The sequence below is a fragment of the Mobula hypostoma genome, chromosome 12 (assembly GCF_963921235.1).
Source record: "Mobula hypostoma chromosome 12, sMobHyp1.1, whole genome shotgun sequence".
NCBI lineage: Eukaryota > Metazoa > Chordata > Chondrichthyes > Myliobatiformes > Myliobatidae > Mobula > Mobula hypostoma.
In genome coordinates, this window is record NC_086108.1 from 17,625,483 (window position 1) to 17,645,042 (window position 19,560).

General features: G+C 43.9%; 1 protein-coding gene across 5 annotated transcripts in view; it reads right to left on the bottom strand.

Moving 5' to 3' along the window:
* Positions 1-19,560, bottom strand: part of LOC134354641 (retinoic acid receptor RXR-alpha-A) — a 285,142-nt gene that overhangs the window by 181,324 nt on the left and 84,258 nt on the right. For 2 of the 5 annotated variants that reach the window (XM_063063690.1, XM_063063692.1), the window contains exon 1: positions 13,254-13,625. The exons of 2 other annotated variants lie outside the window; for them this stretch is intronic. In XM_063063690.1, the coding sequence (XP_062919760.1) occupies positions 13,254-13,287 (34 nt within the window). In that variant the 5' untranslated portion in view covers positions 13,288-13,625. Of the gene's footprint in view, positions 1-13,253; positions 13,626-19,560 lie in introns of those variants that run through there. One more of the 5 variants, XM_063063695.1, reaches the window with a different exon arrangement.

A 19,560-nucleotide genomic window follows, 5' to 3' on the forward strand; every position in this document is an offset into this window, starting at 1 on the left:
AAGCTATCAAGGCTGCGAAACAACAATATAGGGAGAAGATTGAGTCAAGATTCACAATGAATAGCATACACGACTTGTGGCGAGGGCTGCATACCATCGCAGACTTCAAAGCCAAACGTTGGGCTGCTGCCAACATCACAACCTCTCTCCCAGAAAAGCTCATCACTTTTATGTTCAGTTTGATGTCGCTAACTATGAGCCTCCAAGGAAAGCCACCGCCACAACCTGCAACCTGGTCATCTTTGTATGCGGATGTTTCCAATGAGTGGACAGTCGCAACGGTTCGGGACTGGACGGCATCTCAGGATGAGTACTCAGGATGTGTGCAGCACAACTGGCAGGTGTGTTTACTGACAGTTTTAATTCCTCCCTCTCTCAGCGTAGAGTGCCCTCCTGCTTCAAATTATCCACTATTGTCCCTGTACCAAAAAAGACTAAGGTAACGTGCTTGAACGACTAGCGTCCTGTCGCACTCATCTCAAAAATAAGCAAAAGCTTTGAGAGGCTGGTCAAGGATTACATCTGCAGCATGCTACCACCCACACTACCACCCCTACAATTCACCTACTGACACAACAGATCGACAGATGACACAATAGCCACTGCTCTACATACCGTCCTTACACATCTGGAGAAGAAGGATGCTTCTGTGAGAATGCTGGTCTTGGACTACAGTTCAGCATTCAACAGCATAGTTCCATCCAGGTTCGACAAGAAGCTCAGAGACCTCGGCCTTTTTGACCCTCCCTTGTGCAGCTGGATCCTGGACTTCCTGTCAGATTGCCAGCAGGTGGTAAGAGTGGGCTCCCTCACCTCCACGCCTCTGACTGTCAATACAGGAACCCCTCAGGGCTGTGTACTGAGTCCCCTCCTTTACTCCCTGTATACCCATGACTGTGTCACCACCCACAGCTCCAATCTGCTAATGACGACACTACATTGCCTTATCTTAAACAATAACGAGGTGGCCTACAGGGAAGAAGTCATCTCTCTGACACAGTGGTGTCAAGAAAACAGCCTCTCTCTCAATGTCGCCAAAACAAAGGAGCTGGTTGTGGATTACAGGAGAAATGGAGACTGCCTAACCCTTATTGACATCAATGGATTTGGGGTTGAGAGGGTAAACAGCTTTAAGTTCCTCGGCATCCACATCACCGAGGACCTCACATGGTCTGTAAGCATCAGCTGTGTGGTGAAAAAGGCACAACAGCACCTCTTTCCCCTCAGACGGTTGAGTAAGTTTGGTATGGGCCCCCAAATCCTAAGAACTTTCTACAGGGGCACAATAGAGAGCATCCTGACAGGCTGCATCACTGTCTGGTATGGAAACTGTACTCTGCAGAGGATGGTGTGGACAGCCCAGCGCATCTGAAGTTGTGAACTTTCCATGACACAGGACATTTACAAGGACAGGTGTGTAGGATCATTGGAGACCCAAGTCACCCAAACCACAATCTATTCCAGCTGCTACCATCTGGGAAATGGTACTGCAGCATAAAAGCCAGGACCAACAGGCTCCAGGACAGTTTCTTCCACCAGGCCATCAGAGTGATTAACTCATGCTGATTTGAGTGTACTCTATATTACATTGACTGTTCTATTTATTATAAATTATCACGATTGTACATTTAGCCGGAAGACTTAACGCAAAGATTTTTTACTCATGTATGTGAAGGATGTAAGAGTTAAAGTCAATTCAATTCAGTTCAATACATGAATACGAGGAAGATGGAGGGATATGACATTGTGCAGGTAGGAAGGATTTTTAAAAATTTATTTTTTAGCTGGTTTGGCACAACTCTATGGGCTGAAGGACCTGTTCCTGTGCTGTACTGTTCTATGTTCTATTTTACCAGAACTGTAAGTAATACAGCAGAAGCAGCTGAACTAGAGTTTTATAAAGCTGAAACATGACTTGCTGACTTTTGAACTCAGTGCTTTGACTAATAAAGGCAAGCATGCCATATGCCTTCTAACCACCATGATATGCCAAAGGGCCAGTTCCTGTGCTGTACTCTTCTATGTTCTTGCTGCTAATGTCTTGACACCCACTGGGCAGTGAAGGTTGTTTAGCATGGTACTCTGTGTAATACACAATACATAAAACATATGTGCATCTGCTGCTGTGTATCTTTGCCAGACTGCTGAGAAGGCAGGAACAGCAACTCTAAAAACCGTGAAAATATTAATTAGACAAATACGTTTGGGCTTAAAAGTAAATATGAATGAGTACATCCAAAAATAGATTGTTTTGCTGGATAGATTGCACATTCTAAAATGGAACAAGCTGTCCTCTGGGAGCTGTCAATATAGGATTTTCTAGTGCTTAGAGAAATACGCAGCTTTCAGTGCACTGACATCCCTCCCTCTCTCTCTCCTACTCTCAATTTCTATCCTTTTCCCTCTCTATTTCTCTCCCTCTGCCTCTCCCCGTTTTCCATCTTTCTCTCTCTACTTGTATCTCTTTATATCCTTCTGTGCACTGTCTCTTTGTCACCTACATACTTATCCATTACTAATTCTATCGATTTTTACCACTGAATACCTTTCCCTTTCTCTCTTTCCCCACTCTCTGCTTTTCTATCTCTCTATTCTTATCCATCTTTATCTGTCTCTATCCATCTTATTTCTTTGCATTTTTTGTTCCCTCTTTTTCTGTCTCTCTTTGTAATCTCTCTCTACTTTTCTCTCATTATTTCTGTTTTTTCTCCCTTTGACTTTCTCACCCTCCCACCATTTCTCCTGCTCCTACTCTATTTTGCTCTGTTTGCTCCCGCTCTAACTCTCTGATTCTGCTTCCAATTTCTCTTTCACTCAGATTCTCTCTCACCAGTACACACATTCTCCCCTTTTTCTTCTATTTTGCCTCTCCACGTCCCCAACTCTTCTCTCCCTGCATCTCTCTCACACCATCTCCCTTGCTTCTTTACTCTCTCCCTCTCTCCTTGATCTCTCCCCTTCTCACTCTCTCTCCCACTGTCTTACTCTGTAATAGAGGTCACATGCCCGAGACTACTATAGGGCAATGACCTGGGTTTAAGCAACAAACAACTAATGTTGTCTGGTTGAGAGGGGAGATTGTGAATGCAGAGATTTCAAAACTTCTCTTTTGAATTATTTGGCAAGAATATTCATAGGTGGGGTGGGGCATTTTAGAGAGCTTTTGGGAAAAGTTAAATGGAAACTCACATGGAGGCAACATCCAAAAACAGTGTCAGAAGTTCCACTGCACAAGCATCAGCCACTGTAGAGACCTCACACGTTGCTCTGATTGCATCTTATCAATATGGAATAATTGGGGTGCTAGAAATAAGCACAGAAAGCAAACAGTCTGCTGGATGTATACAGTGGGTCAGTGTAGGTCAGAGGATAGGAACTGTCAATTCTTTGAGATGAAACCCTGAATTAGGATGGATAGGTGCAAAATGAGGATAATGGGAGTGGTGAGACAGGGGCTAAAGGCGATTGGTAGACTGAAGAGGGAAGAAGGATGAAGGGAGACGGAACGAAGTGTGGTGGAGACAGGATATGTTTCAAGAGTGATAAGCAGGAACACAAAGGGTTACCAGTGCTGGGGTAGATGTAAGGAAGGCAATAATGGACACTATTAGAGGAGAGTGGGCCCTTATGAGAAAAGGCCCAGACGGGGAATGTTAGGGAGAGTCTGTGGGAGAAATGTGTGGGGAGCAGGTAAATGAAACTGGGAGGAGTATGAAATTGCGTGATGGGGGTCTGGAGGAGGGAGGAATGGGAATGGAGACAAAAATAGGACAGTTGGACGATTGGAAGAAGGCAGTGTTGGGGGGGGGGGAGGAACACACTGAACCTGGGATACTCTGCTAGTAGTATTCTTCTAGCCCGGAAAGGACCTATATATTCTAACACTGTTGGTGTTTATGAGCCAACAAGTTTTTATTCCAAGCTAAGACACTTCCTTCAACAACCTGGGCTCTAAATTTATGCACCAGCTTCTTATGTTCCACATTGTTAAATACCTTTTTGAAATCCACAGATATATATGCTACACCTACAGGTTCTCTCCCTCCTGCATCATTGAGGTACACTGTAAAAAATGGTCATCTCCTTACCTTTTTAACAACAATGCTTTACACTGCAATTCTTAAAACTAAAAGGTATTAATGTAAAATAGAGCAAAAATAAATCCAACAGAATCACATCTACACGAGGAATTGGCTGATTATCAGCCTACCATTCCAATACCCTTACGTATACAAACGTAAACAAAACTGAAATGTCTTTTCATGCTTACTTTCCACGAAACCTGAAATAAAATACACTGAGCTAATGTTCATAAAAGCAGATTTTTGCTGGTTTCTTAAAAATCCTTGGCATAAATACTATAAATACTGTATGAATGTTGGAGAGCAAAGAGAAAGATGACAGGAACTTGCTGATTAGAGTGGGAATGAGTGAAGTATGAAAGGTGGAGAGACAGAGATACAAGAAATGCTGGAGGAACTCAGCATGTCAGGCAGCTTCTATGGAGGGAAATGAACAAACAACATTTCAGGTCAAGACCCTTCCACTGGACTGGATATCAAGATGGAGTCAGCTGGTCGAGATGGAGTTCTTTGATGCAGAAGGCTTACCTGGATCTTACCTGGCTCATCAAACAGCTTGGTCACATTTGTGGCTAAGGGATAGTTCCTCCACCATTTTCTGTGTGTTGCTAAGGGATGTGTTTTTGCCATATAAATGAATAGTGTCATAAATTAATTTCTCATTGTTCTCATTGAGAAGTGTTGGTTTCCCTGGCTATAACACAGCAATGATGGGCATAACAGGATTTAAAATTTTATAGGGTTATTTCCTCTTAAGGCTGAAAAAGCCTGAAGTTCAAATTTCTACCAGCACCTCCTGAAGGGGAGCTCAGCAAAGGCAGTAAATGTCAGCTTTGCCACCACTGTCATAACAACAAATGAAAGAAAACTTTGAACAATTATATCCTCTCTTTTCCCCAAACGACAGGCTCCATCCTACACTTTGCTTATACTCACTGATATTCGGTTCGTTTCTTTTTAGCAGAATTTTATACTTTTTTTCAGAGGTATCTCTTTAACTGGAGCTCCACAGTTCTTAAGAAACAATAGGTAGCTTTCCAAATTAAATTGTGCCTATTGAAAATCACAGTAATGAAGTGTAAACTAAATAGGTTTGCACCGTGCATACACAGTTGCAAACCTATTTACTCACATCTACTTTTACTGTTAAAATAATCTGAGAAAAACATTCTTTGAGAGGCTCTAAACTGACAGTAAGCTTTGTTAAGAGGGCAAGGTTCTCAAAGTAATCCCAGCCCATGTGTTTTGGATAAATGCCAACTCACCTACTCATGGATGTTGATAAAGTTATGGCATTGAGGCCAGGAAGATAAGTCATAAGTCATAAGTCACAAGGCACTTCACTGCAACTTAAATATACACTAACGCAGCGCATTAAGAACCAAAAATGCCTTTCTTTAAATCATCTTTTGTTTGGCTGATGACATCATTAACAGGTCCAGTGTTTAATGCCTATCTCTAACTGCCCTTTTAGAAGCGTTAGCTGCCTTCTTGAACCATTGGATTCCTTCTTGTGAAGGTTCTCCCACAGTGCTGTTGGGAAGGCAGTTCCAACATTTAGACCCAATGATGGTGAAGGTTTAGTACTGTCTGCAGGCGGCGCAGAGGGAAACACTACACAGTGCATTGTGCACCAGTGGTGGATATTGTGAATGTTTAGTATGGTGGATGGGAAACCATCCAAGACAAATCAACCCATTTGATTGGTGACAAGTTTTGAGTTTTCTTAGTGCTAGACTCATTCAGCCAAGTGGAGTGTGTTCCACTTAACTTGAGCAATACAAAATGTCAAAAATTACTTTCTTCCCGTAGATGTTTTCAACCCAATGAATTTTTTTTTTACCCATCTGTGTCACCAACAGTTGATGTATGCCATGCTCTTGTCTAGATGCTTCTTAAGATGGTTCCAGCATCTGCTGTGTCATATCTTGCCCCTTGTAGATTGTGGAAAGGACTCAGGGAGCAGGAGGTAGGTCACTTATTGCCCAAGTTACCCATCCTCTGACCTGCTTTTGTAGACATGGTATTTAAGAGATTCCTGTCAATGGTGAACCCCACACACACCCCCAGGATGTTAGATGGTGGGCATTTCCCAATGCAATGTCTGTTAATGTAGAGGGTAAGTGATAAGATGTACTTTTGCAGATGGGCATATTCTGGTTTCACTGTGATAGAGCAAATATTGCTTTCCACATCAGCTCCTGCCAAAATATCATCTAGGTCTCATTGCATACAGGTATGAACTTCTTTGCTGAGAATTTGTGAATAGAATTGATTATATTACAACCATGGACTCTATTTAGAATTCTTACTGCCATGGTAAAGCAGCCATCTACCTCACACATTCTGTTTTCACCTTTTATTGAGCAGAAGATACAAAAGCCTTAAGGTATGTACAAACTTTGTACATCGAGGCTCAAGGACAGCTTCTAGCCTGCTGTTATGAGAACACTGAATGGTGCACTAGGACAATAAGGTAGACTCTTGGCCTCACAATCTACTTTATGATGGCCCTTGCATCTTATTGTCTATCAGCACTACACTTTCTCCGTAAGGCAGGGTTTGAGGGTCAGCACAACAACGTGGACTGAAGGGCCTGTACTGTTCTATACTATTCTATGTAACACTATATTCTGCACTTGGTTATTGGTTTACCTTATAATAACTCAATGTACTGTTGTAAAGAAGTGTTCTGTGTAGATAGTATGTAAAACAAACTTTTCACTGTACCAGGCAACAATAATAAACTGATTTACCGACATCTCCACATTTGACATTCTGTTGGGAGGAAGGCCCCAAAGCACGTTGTATGGAATGAATATGAGTGACAGAGTGGTACAGCGGGGGGAGCTGCTTCTTCTCAATTCCTGTCACCCCACATCCCTCCCAGATTCAAATCTGATCTCTGATGTTGTATGTGTAGAACATGTTCTCCCTGTGACCTGTGTGGACTTTCCATCGATGCTCTGGTTTCCTTCCACATAGAGTTTGGTAGGTTAATTACTCCCTGTAAAGTGGGAGGGTTGATGGGAACGTGAGGAAACTAAAATGAGATTAACATAGGGTTAATGTAAATGTGTTCTTGATGATCAGCACAGACTTGTTGGGCTGAAGGGCTTGTTTCCATGTGCTGTGTGTTATCCTCAGATTTCAGTCCAAATCAAACAGATTCAAAACTGGAAAAAACAGAGTGAAGGCAAGACTGAAAGCAAGGGACAGAGTGAGACACGTATTACAGTCGACCTTCACTAATCCGACTACCTGTAATCCGGTTCCTTTGATAATCTGCCACTGATTATGCTTAATATGATCCTTCTGTAATTCGGCATTTTCACTAATCCGGCACTCCTCAGGTCCAAATGATACCGAATTAGTGAAGGTCGACCTGTACATCAAATGATATGTCATGCAGGGCGAATGTAGAAAATAGGAAACACTGATCACAAAGTCATTCCTATAAACTAGGACACTGGGGATTTGCCTCCTGTTCTTTTTTCAAAGCTGATTATTACATACAAGACATAGCAGAATTTTTTTAACTAAAAGAAATTTTATTCACAATAAAAATTATTTCAGGAATAACTCATGCAATAACTTTTCATTCTTACATTCATAGACAATGTGTTAAGTAATGTTCTATTACATTTCTTAAAAACCAATAGCACTGTTGCCATTCATGTGGCCCCCGGGGTGGTATGCTACTACAATAATTGAGGGGCTTCTCCATCCAACCCAACCCCTCCCTGCCCAGTAGCGAAAGAACCCTAGACTGTCGTCATCCCCCACTGAGCCCTTGCTGTGGGTATGTCCCTCAGTATGTACTCCTGAGCCTGGACTGTGCTACGCAGCAACATTCTTCCATGGACATCTCGATGAGCTGGCAGACCAAGTTTTGGGCAGCCCAAAGGGTGTTTTTCACCGAGTTGATGATCTGCCAGCACCACTCTACCTCCTTCACTCTGCATGTATCCTTGGGACAGCCCGTAGATCAGACTCCTCTGTTATGCAGCATCTCGGAATGAAACACGGCCCAGGTCCTTACATCTGTCTCCACACCCTCTTTGTAAACCCACAGTCTGCAGAGGTGAGCCATCACACACCCCCACAGCATTCATTCCATGGGGAGTGATGTTACAGGCATGCACAAAGGGTCTGACTTGGAGGGCTCCTCTCACCACCAGCCAGGCAAGATGTTAGTTACTGTTGGTGAGGTTCTGGCGATGACACATCCTGCTAGAATGTCTGGACAGTCTGCTCAGTCCACTGTGTCCATCCAGTCCTTCTCCTTCAGTGCCTCCAAGATGTGCCAAGCTGACCACTGCTTGATGAACGTGGTCAAAGGTGTTGGTCTGGAAGAACTTCTCCACATAGAACAGGCAGTGTGGCAATGTCCAGCTGACTGGGACGTTGTGCAGTAAAGGGGCCAGACCCATCGTGCACAACACAGAGGTCAGATAGAACCTCGGCACATAGGGTACTTGGTGCCCATGTACTTAGGTTCCACACAGCCTGATGCAGCTACACATGAAGATGGTCATCAGGGTGAGAGTGCCATTGAGTATATTTTCTCCTGCATTGTCTAGGGACTTGTGCATTGTGATCTGTATGTTTCACTCCAACTTGGATTTCCAGATGAACTGGAAGATGGCCCAGGTGATTTCCAAACTGGAGGAGCAGACAGGCGGTTCATACCTGCACCAAGTACAGCAGTCCTGAGAGTACCTCACACCTGATGACCAGGCTTTTCCCAGTTACTAAGGACGAGTGTCCCAACGTTTGTTTTAACCGCTCCAGCCAACTCTTGTTGAATGCCTCTGCTCCTCCAACCCAGATCCCCAGCACCTTCATGTAATCGGACCCAATGTGAAGGGACAATGAATCAGTCATGCCAGTTGCCCAAGAGCATGCCCTCCTTTTTCCTGCAATTAATCTTGGCCCCTGATATCAACTCAAACTGGTCACAGATGCTGATCAATAAGTGAACTGACCTTGGATCCAAGCAGAAGGTAATGGTGTCGCCCATCTACAGGGTGGTTGACAAAGCCACATTTTGACAACTTCACTGGGACCTACCATAGATTCTGGGATGAGTCATGAACTCACAACCTTCTGACATTGAGACTGGCAGTGATTGGTCTCAGCAAGGCAAACAGGTCCTTCTGAAAACCACAAATTGATAATGTCTCCAAGCACGGAGTTGACTGTGGATTACTGTTAATTTTCAATGCAGTTTCTTACTGAATCAGTCAAGACTGCAAAGAGTCACTCAGATGACACACAAGGCCAGTTGCACTCTCAGAACGCGTCTCTTTCCTTGATGGTATTTGACAGCAAGGACCAAAAAAAAACAAAATTGTTCCTTGCTCAAGATGCATCATTCTTCACATGGAACGTTTGGGATCTGGAAACTCTGTCACCTTTTCCTTTGGATGCTGCTGCAGATTCCTCTTGACAATTCCTAGACTGAGTCATGGTGAGCCAGGACTTTCCTATCAGCTTACCTCATTTTACATGTGGTGGTTTTCTGGAAGCTGACCATGTTATCTCAGCAATGATCACTGCTGGCTTGCCGCAGGATATCTGCTGTGCTGGACTGGGATCACCATGAGGATATCCCTTACTTGCCTTTTATCTTGCTGAGATTTTGCTCCATGAGGATAATGCCCAGTTTCTCGACCCCAACTCTTTGAACCCTCCCAATCCTGACTTTCCGACAACCAACTCCCCCCACAATTCCACCCAGTTATTCTGCCAGCTCCTCTACTTTCCTCTAGAGACTCTGCAGTAGGTCAACCTACTGCATGCAATGCCCTCATCAATGCCCACATCAGCTCTTAGGTGCAATGTAATACCATGTCAGTGTTCCACATAGGGTCATAGAGCTACTAAAAATGGCCCTTTGGCCCACCATAATCATATTCACCCATCAAGTACCCACCTATACTGGAAACACAAAAGACGGAAGATGCTGGAATCTGGTATTACAAACTATCTGTTGGAGGAATTCAGCAGCTCGAGCAGCATTTGTGGAGGAAAGGAACTGTGGATGTTTTGGGTTGAAACCCTGCATCAGGACCTGAAACATCAACAATTCCTTTCTCCCGCAGATTCTGTTCGACCCACTGAGTTTCTCCAGCAGATTGTTTACCAGTCTATTCTAATCTCATTCTCTACGTTTGGTGTATGCCTTGATGATTCAAATGCTCATCCAGGTGACTTCATCAATGTTGGGAGAGTCTCTGCCTTTAACACTCTTTCAGGTAGTGTATTCCAGATTCTGATCGCCCACTTGAGGGAAAAAAATCCCCTCAGATCCTCTCTAAACTGCCTACCGATTATCTGAAACATCTGTTCTCAAGTTTTAGGCACGGCTTCTATTGGGAAAACTTTCTCACTATTCATTCTGTCTCTCTATCACATCATTTTGTAGGACTCCCTCAGTCTTTTCTGCTTCCAAGGAAAACAAACCCAGCCTGTCCAGTCTCTCCTCAAATTCTCTGATCTCTTCCTGCCTGATCACATTTAAGACAGCACAACAGCTTCATTCATCGAAGCAGAAATTTGAAAGCATAAACTGATCTCCATCATAGTCAGGGTAGGGAAACAAAGGCAGGTGAAAGAAAGCTAGTTGTTTTCTGCAGGTTCTGTTGAACTACAGTAAAGTGCAAAAGTCTTAGGCACATATATAGAGCTAGGGTACACATTTTGCACCGTACAGTACATTATGTTTTTCAGTTACCAAATAACACTATGCTACTGAGCTAATACAAAGCTAAGTACTCTTATTTCTGTTTCCCAACCATCTTATTATTTTAACTAATCGATAATCAGTACCGTGCAAAAGTCTGAGTCACTCTAACTATATAATATATATACATGTGTGTGTGTGCTGAAGAATTTTGCACAGTTCTGTAAGAATATACTGGCATCTACAGGAACATCACAAACCAAATAATCTGCAAATGATCTTCATCTGTGTATAATTAGACTATTGACCCAGCTTTCGGTAACACACTGGTGCCTAAACACTAGTGGTGAATCCGTGCTTGCAATCCCACATTTTAAGCATATAAACCCCAATATGGCATTCCCCTTCTTTCTTCCATTGGCTATGTGCCACTTTAAACTTAATGACAAACGTAGGTCAAATAAGTTGCGTGCAGTTCTGGTTGTCTCATTATAGGAAGGATGTGGAGGCTTTGGAAATGGTGCAGAAGAGGATTACCAGGATGCTGCCTGGATTATAGGGTATGAGCTATAAGGAGAGGCTGGAGAAATTTGGGTTGTTTTCTCTGGAGCTTCAGAGGCTGAGGGGTAACTTGATAGGAGTTTGTAAGATTACGAGAAGCATAGATAGGGTGATAGTCAGAATCTTTTACTTAAGGTAGAAATGTCAAGTACTAGAGGACATGCATTCAAGGTGAGAGGGGGAAACTTTAAAGGAGATGTGTAGGGCATGTTTTTTTAGTCAGAGAGTGTCAGATGTCAGGAATGCGCTACAAGGGGTGGTGGTGGTGGATACAGAAACAATAGTGGCATTGAGATAGATACATGAATATGCAAGGATGAGGGATGAAGACATGTACAGTCAGAAGAAATTTAGTAGTTTAATTCAATATAGTGGAAAGGGCTGATTGCCAAGGTGTATTTTTTATGTTACGTAAATGATGAATGGTCAAACACACACACCTAGGATGACCCTCTCTCAGACTCGCAGCCTTATTTCTTCCACTGACATGTCACATTTGCAGAAAGGCAAAGTGGAAGGAAAGTTGCAGTTATGTAGCGCCGCTCACAAACTCAGGACATCACGTTGCCACGAAAAGCAATGGACACTACAGCCAAGAAACCTCACCAACACCTCTAGTTCCTCAGGACGCTAAAGAAGTTTGGCAGGTCCTCTTTGACCCTTACCGATTTTAATTGATGCACCAACAGAAAGCATCCTATCCTGATGTATCATGGCTTGGTATGGCAATTGCTCTGCCCATGACTGCAAGAAACTGCATAGAATTGAGGACACAGCTTAACACATCATAGTAACAGCCTCCCCTCCACGGATTTTATCTATTTTTCTTACTGCGTCAATAGTATACTTCATTAGGACTTTGAGATTTGGTATGTCACCAAAGACTCTAGCAAATTTTTACTGTTGTACCATGGAGAACATTCTGATTGACTGTATCACCATCTGGTATGGAAGCTCCAATGCACAGGATCAGAAAAGGCTGCAAAGGGTTGGAGTCTCAGCCAGCTCCATCATGGGCACTAGGTTTTCCACCATTAGGGACATCTTCAAAAGGCTAGAAATGGTTTGCCTCTTGGAGCACAGGAGGCTGAGGTGTGACCTTACAAAGATGAATAAAATCAGGAGGGGTATAGGTAAGATGAATGGCCACAATCTTGTCCCCAGGGAAAGGGGACACAGGGCACAGGTTTAAGGTAAGAGGGAAAAGATTTAGAAGGGACCTGAGGGACTGATTGTTCACACAAAGAATGATGGGTATATGGAACAAGCTGCCAGAGGAAATGATCGAGGAGACTACAAATACCAACTTTAAAAGGCAGGTTGTTAGGAAAGGTTTAGAGGGATATAGGCCAAATACAAGCAAATAGGATTAAGTCAGTTCAGGAATTTTGTCAGCATGGATGAGTTGGGGCAAGAGGATTGTTTTCTATGCTGTATACCTCTATGACTCACCCAACAAAGTGTCTATGTGACTCCAGACACACCAACAGTCAGCCATTCTGTTCAAGGACAATTAGGGATGGGCGATACATAGTAGCTTTGCCAATGAGATCCACATCATCATGGAGACATGCAGCATGGAAACAGGCACTTTGGCCAACTGAGTCCGTGCCAACCATCCTTAAACATGAAGAATGATATTGAAGAGTTTGATAAAATTCTGTTCCTGAGCTTCTCTGCAAGTTTCGCTTGGGAGGGGCAGGGGATACAGGGTGCGGAAAACCAGGGCAAAGTGGGTTTAACAGTATCGCAAAGTCGTAGGCACTTTTATCCTGGTAAAAAGGTTATCAGCAAGTTTATCCCTTCTCTCTGTCCTGTGGTACAGGGCCAACTTCCCCACAGAGGAACAGACATGATTACCCGTGGACAGACACAAATTCCCTCTCCTAGCAAGCACACCTTCAATGGAGAGCTAATCTTACCATAAAAGGGCCGAAGGGTCCAGAAGTCCTCCATTGGTTCTGATGACTGGTGCAAATGGGAGCCAGGTGCTGACACTGAGAACTGTCCAGGAGCCACGGAGGAACCAGCTGACAGCTCTGCTGGTGAGATTCAGCCACTTCACCAGGAGGGAAGGGGTAACAGGAGGAATGGGCAGCACTGGCCGGGTAAACTCGTGTCACTTATGTCGCCTGCGCACAAAAAAATCCTAACTGCTCTGCACAGGCAGAAGAGACTAGACCAAAGGTCAGGGGCGTGTAAAGAAAATTTAAATCAAATCGCTTCTCCTCTACCTCCTCTGCCGTTCCTCAGGAAAACCAGATGATGCTCGGGGTAAAAAAAGCTGTTGACTGACAGTGTCCCTAAATCCAGGCTGTCAGTGCTGTTCATAAATCCATTAATTATCTCCACAGCCGCAAATCAAATCCCACACCTAGAACATTAAACTCCCTATCTCTGCCGTGGTCAATTATTAAACTGTACACATGTGCTAAGTACATAAATAGCCTTGGATTTTAACTTCTCCCCACAACATTCACATTCCAAACTCCATAATCTCCCACACCCACTACCTCCCACTCCACTTCCTTCTCTTCTTCCCCTCCCCAAACCCCCTTCGCCACAAGGCAACACATGCTAAAGTAGCTTAAACTATAAAAAGATTTGTGAGATCTTATTACATTAAGCATAATATAAATGCTCAGATCACAGGTCCCAGGGAGCTCTCAAAATGAGATTTGAGCTGGCTGAATGGCTTCAAGAGGGGGCGGGTAGGAAATGCTGCCATTATTTTTGCCCCTTACAAGGAGGTGTTTGTCTGTCTACAACCTGTTAATAGAATAGAGAAGCCGATTGCATATTTCAGCCTATCCAGCTTCCACCAGTAGACTGCAAAAGCTATGTGATCTGCTGAAGGGTCTCAGCCTGAAATGTCGACTTTACTCTTTTCCATAGATACTGCCTGGCCTGCTGAGCTCCTCCAGCAGTGTGTGTTACGTGATTCGTCTTTCTTTCAGCAGAGCCCCCACTATTTCACCACTCCAACAACTAATTGTACTCCCCTTTGAAAGTTGCTGTTGAATCTGCCTTTTGCCTTTTAGGCAGCCCGTTCCACATCTCGCTGTGTCAGAACGCTATCCTTACTTTCTCCTCGTCTCTTGACAATCACGCTGCTGGTAGAACTGCTGCCTTACCTTGGATTCTGACCTGTGTGGAGTTTGCACATTCTCCCTGCGACCATGTGGGGTTCCTCTGGGGTGCTTCGGTTTCCTCCCACATCCCAAAATCATCTGGGTTAGTGGGTTAAGTAGCCTCTGTGAGTTGCCTTAATGTGTGGAAGAATTGTAGAAACTGGGAGTTATTGAGGTGAAGGTGGGATGAATTAAAAATTTTATGAATGTAGGATTTGTGTAAAATGCTGTTGATGATCACGAAATCCAAGCAACACACACAAAATGCTGGAGGAACTCAGCAGGCCAGGCAGCATCTATGGAAAAAAGTTAGTCGATGTTTCGGGCTGAAACCCTAGCTGTACACGAGACCATTTTGTGATCAGTGTGCTGAACAGCCTGTTTCCATGCCATATCTCTCTGACTTCAGTCCTCTGGTTACATACCTTCATGTCAGTTTTTCCCTGTTCAACCTAAAAAACCTGCACACTATCTCACACAATATGTAATTTCCTCTCTCTCCTCTTACACTGGTATCATTATCCTGATGAAGAGTCTTGGCCCAATACGTCGATTGTTTATTCATTTCCGTAGATTCCCCCTGAGCTGCTGAGTTCCTCCAGCATTTTGTGTGTGTTGCTTATGTTTATTTTGTTGTGCAAATTGGGTAAACTTTTGTTGTTAATTTAAGTTTATGTTAACCTAAGTTTGTCATGGTTGCAATGTACTGTGCTGCTGATAAAAGCTCATTTGGCATTGATATCATACATTTGTGTACATATGATAATAAATAAATTTATAAAATTACAACACAGCCTAGGCAGGGCCTTTTCTAAAATAATAGCAGTGGCAGAAGAATTGTTTACTGAGAGCCAGTCCTACAATGTAGAGCCAATGTAAGAGTAGAAAGAGACAGAGTAGGAGGGCTTTGGTTCAACAGAGCTTTGGCGATAACAGGTTGAGGCAAGCTGAGTTACTTGCGAAGAATAGGAATAGGAAGTATGTCTGTGAGGCCGGTGTTCTGTACTGGGTGTCAGATGTGGTATGTTCGGGAGACTCCCAGCCCCCTGGAAGGCCACATCTGCGCCAGGTGCGTCAAGCTGCAGCTCCTTAGGGACCGGGAGTAAGGAACTGGAGATGCAACTCAATGACCTTCGTCTGGTCAGGGAAAGTGAGGAGGTGAAAGAGAGGAGCTATAGGCAAGTAGTCACACTGGGGCCTCGAGAGACAGGTAAGTGGGTAACAGTCAGGAGAGGGAAGGGCAAGGGTCAGATACTAGAGAGTACATCTTGGCTGTCACCCTTAACAATAAGTACCCCTGTTTGAGTACTGTTGGGGGAGGGGGGAAACCTACATGGGGAAAGCAACAGTGTCTGAAAAGTGTCTACATGGGAAAGAGTCTGGCCCTGTGGGTCAGATGGGTAGGGAAAGGAAGAGGATGGCAACAGTGATAGGGGACTCTATAGTTAAGGGGTCAGATAGGCGATTCTGTGGATGCAGGAAAGAAACTCGGATGGTAGTTTGCCTCCCAGGTGTCAGGGTCTGGGATGTTTCTGATCGTGTCCACAACATCCTGAAGTGGGAAGGTGGAGGTCATGGTACATATTGCCCAGTTTGAGCTTTGACTGCCATGGCCCACACACTCCTGTTTCGGGTCAAGTGGATCAATTCATTGGTATTCATTTCCAGTTTTCTGGCTGCTGTCTCCATCATCATTTGTCTTTGCCTTCCTCTTGCTTTCTTCCCTTCAATCTTTCCTACAATTATTGTGCATTCTAACTCCTCTTTCCTAATCACATGTCCAATGAAGTCACGTTGCCTTTTCATGATCTCATACATTATTTCTCTTTTTGTGTTTGCTCTGTTCATGACATCGTCGTTAGATATTCATTTCATCCATGATATTCTTTGCATCCTCTTCAAAAACCACATCTCTGCTGCTTCAATTTGTTTCCTCATGTTACTAGATATTGTCCAACATTCTGAGCCATATAACATAACTGGATAAACGTAACATTTCAGTGCTCTGAGGTGGGTTGTCATGCCTAGTTTAGTATTGGTCAGTGTACTCTTCATTGTAGTAAAGGTGTCTTTTGCCATCCCTATTCTTCTTTTGATGTACATGTTGCACCTGCCATCTGATGTCACCCAGCTTCCAAAGTAGCAAAAGTTCTGTACTTGCTTTATGTCTTCCCCGTTTATTCTCAGCCTGCCGACAGGATTTTCCTTCTTTTTGGATATCACCATACATTCTGTCTTTTTGCAACAACATAGGTAGGAAAAGGGAGGAGGTATTGAAAAAAGGCTACAGGGAGTTAGGAAGGATGTTGAGAAGCAGGACCTCTAAGATAGTAATCTCGGGATTATTGCCTGTGCCACGTGACAGTGAGTATAGGAATAGAGTGAGGTGGAGGATAAATGCATGGCGGAGGGATTCAGATTTCTGGATTATTGGGAACTCTTTTGGGGCAGGAGTGACATGTACAAAAAGGACAGGTTGCACTTGAATCTGAGGGGGCCAATATCCTGGCAGGGAGGTTTGCTAAGGCTATTGGGGAGAGTTTAAATGAGAATCACTGGGGCTGGAAACTGAACTGAAGAGCCGGAGGTAGGGGTGGTTGGCTCACAAATCGAGAAAGCTTGTAGACAGTGTGAGAAGAAGGATAAACAGGTGATAGAGAAGGAATACGCTCAGACTGCTGGTTTGAGATGTGTCTGTCTTAATGCAAGGAGTATCATAAACAAAGCAGATGAACTTACAGCATGGACCAGTACTGATCAGCTATGATGTTGTGGCCATTACAGAGAGTTGGATGGCTTGGGGACAGGAATGGCTACTGAGAGTGCCAGGCTTTAAATGTTTCAGAAAGGACAAGGAGGGAGGCAAAAGAGGTGGGGGCTTGGCACTGCTGATCAGAGATAGTGTCCCGGCTGCGGAAAAGGAGGAAGTCATGGAGGGATTGTCTACTGAGTCTCTGTGGGTGGAAGTTAAGAATGGCAAGGGGTCAATAACTCTACTGGATGTTTTTCAAAGACCACCTTGTACATCGAGGAGCAGGTAGGGAGACAGATTCTGGAAAGATGCAATGATAGATGTGTATAAGATGATGAGGGGCATTGATCGTGTGGATAGTCAGAGGCTGTTTCCCAGGGCTGAAATGGCTAACACGAGAGGGCACAGTTTTAGGGTGCTTGGAAGTAGGTACAGAGGGGATGTCAGGGGTAAGTTTTTTTATGTAGAGAGTGGTGAGTGCGTGGAATGGGCTGCCGGCAATGGTGGTGGAGGTGGATATGATAGGGTCTTTTAAAAGACTCCTGGATAGGTGCACAGAGCTTAGAAAAATGGGGGGCTACGGGTAACCCTAGGTAATTTCTAAAGTAAGTACATGTTTGGCACATCATTATGGGCTTAAGCGCCTGTATTGTGCTGTAGGTTTTCTATGTTTCTCTAACAGGGTTGTCGTGGTGGGAGATTTTAATTTCCCAAATATTGATTGGCATCTCCCCAGAGCAAGGGGTTTAGGTGGGTTGGAGTTTGTTAGGTGTGTTCAGGAAGGTTTCCTGACATAATATATAGATAAGCCTACAAGAGGAGAGGCTCTACTTGGGAAATGAATCTGGTCAGGTGTCATGTCTCTCAATGGGAGAGCATTTTTGAGATAGTGATCACAATTCTATCTCCTTTACCATAGCATTGGAGAGGGATAGGTACAGACAAGTTAGGAAGGCATTTAATTGGAGTAAGGGGAAATATGAAGCTATCAGGCAGGAACCTGGAAGCATAAATTGGGAACCGATGTTCTCAGGGAAATATACGGCAGAAATATAGCAAATATTCAGGGGATATTTGCGTGGTGTTCTGCATAGGTAAATTCCAATGAGACAGGGAAAGGATGGTAGGGTACAGGAACCATGTTGTACAATGGCTATTGCAAATCTAGTCAAGAAGAAAAGAAAAGCTTAGGAAAGGTTCAAAAAACTAAGTAATGGTAGAGATCTAGAAGATTATAAGGCTAGCAGGAAGGAGCTTAAGAATGAAATTAGGAGACCAGAAGAGGCCATGAGAAGGCCTTGGTGAGCAGGATTAAGGAAAACCCCAAGGCATTCCACAGTATGTGAAGAGCAAGAGGATAAGACATGAGAGATAGGACCAATCAAGTGTGACAGTGGAAAAGTGTGTATGGAACCAGAGGAGATAGCGGAGGTACTTAATGAATACTTCACCACAGTATTCACTACAGAAAAGGACCTTGGCAATTGTAGGGATGACTTACAGCAGACTGAAAAGCTTCAGCATATAGACATTAATAAAGAGGATGTACTGGAACTTCTGGAAAGCATCAATTTGGATAAGTCATTGGTACTGGACGAGATATACCCTAGGCTACACTGGGAGGTGAGGGAGGAGATTGCTGAGCCTTTGGCAATGATCTTTGCATCACCAATGGGGACAGGAGAGGTTCTGGAGGATTGGAGGGTTGCAGGTATTAACGACCAGATTAACGAGCTGGATGTGGGGGTAGAAGGGTGGGTTGGCAAGTTTGCAGACGACACACAGGTTGGTGGTGTTGTAGCTAGTGTAGAGGATTGTCAAAGATTGCAGAGAGACATTGATAGGATGCAGAAGTGGGCTGAGAAGTGGCAGATGGAGTTCAACCTGGAGAAGTGTGAGGTGGTACACTTTGGAAGGACAAACTCCAAGGCAGAGTACAAAATAAATGACAGGATACTTGGTAGTGTGGAGGAGCAGAGGGATCTCGGGGTACATGTCCACAGTTCCCTGAAAGTTGCCTCACAGGTAGATAGGGTAGTTAAAAAAAGCTTATGGGGTGTTAGCTTTCATAAGTCGAGGGATAGAGTTTAAGAGTCGCGGGGTAATGGTGCAGCTCTATAAAACTCTGGTTAGGCCACACTTGGAGTACTGTGTCCAGTTCTGGTCACCTCACTATAGGAAGGATGTGGAAGCATTGGAAAGGGTACAGAGGAGATTTACCAGGATGCTGCCTGGTTTAGAGAGTATGGATTATGATCAGAGGTTAAGGGAGCTAGGGCTTTACTCTTTGGAGAGAAGGAGGATGAGAGGAGACATGATAGAGGTGTACAAGATAATAAGAGGAAT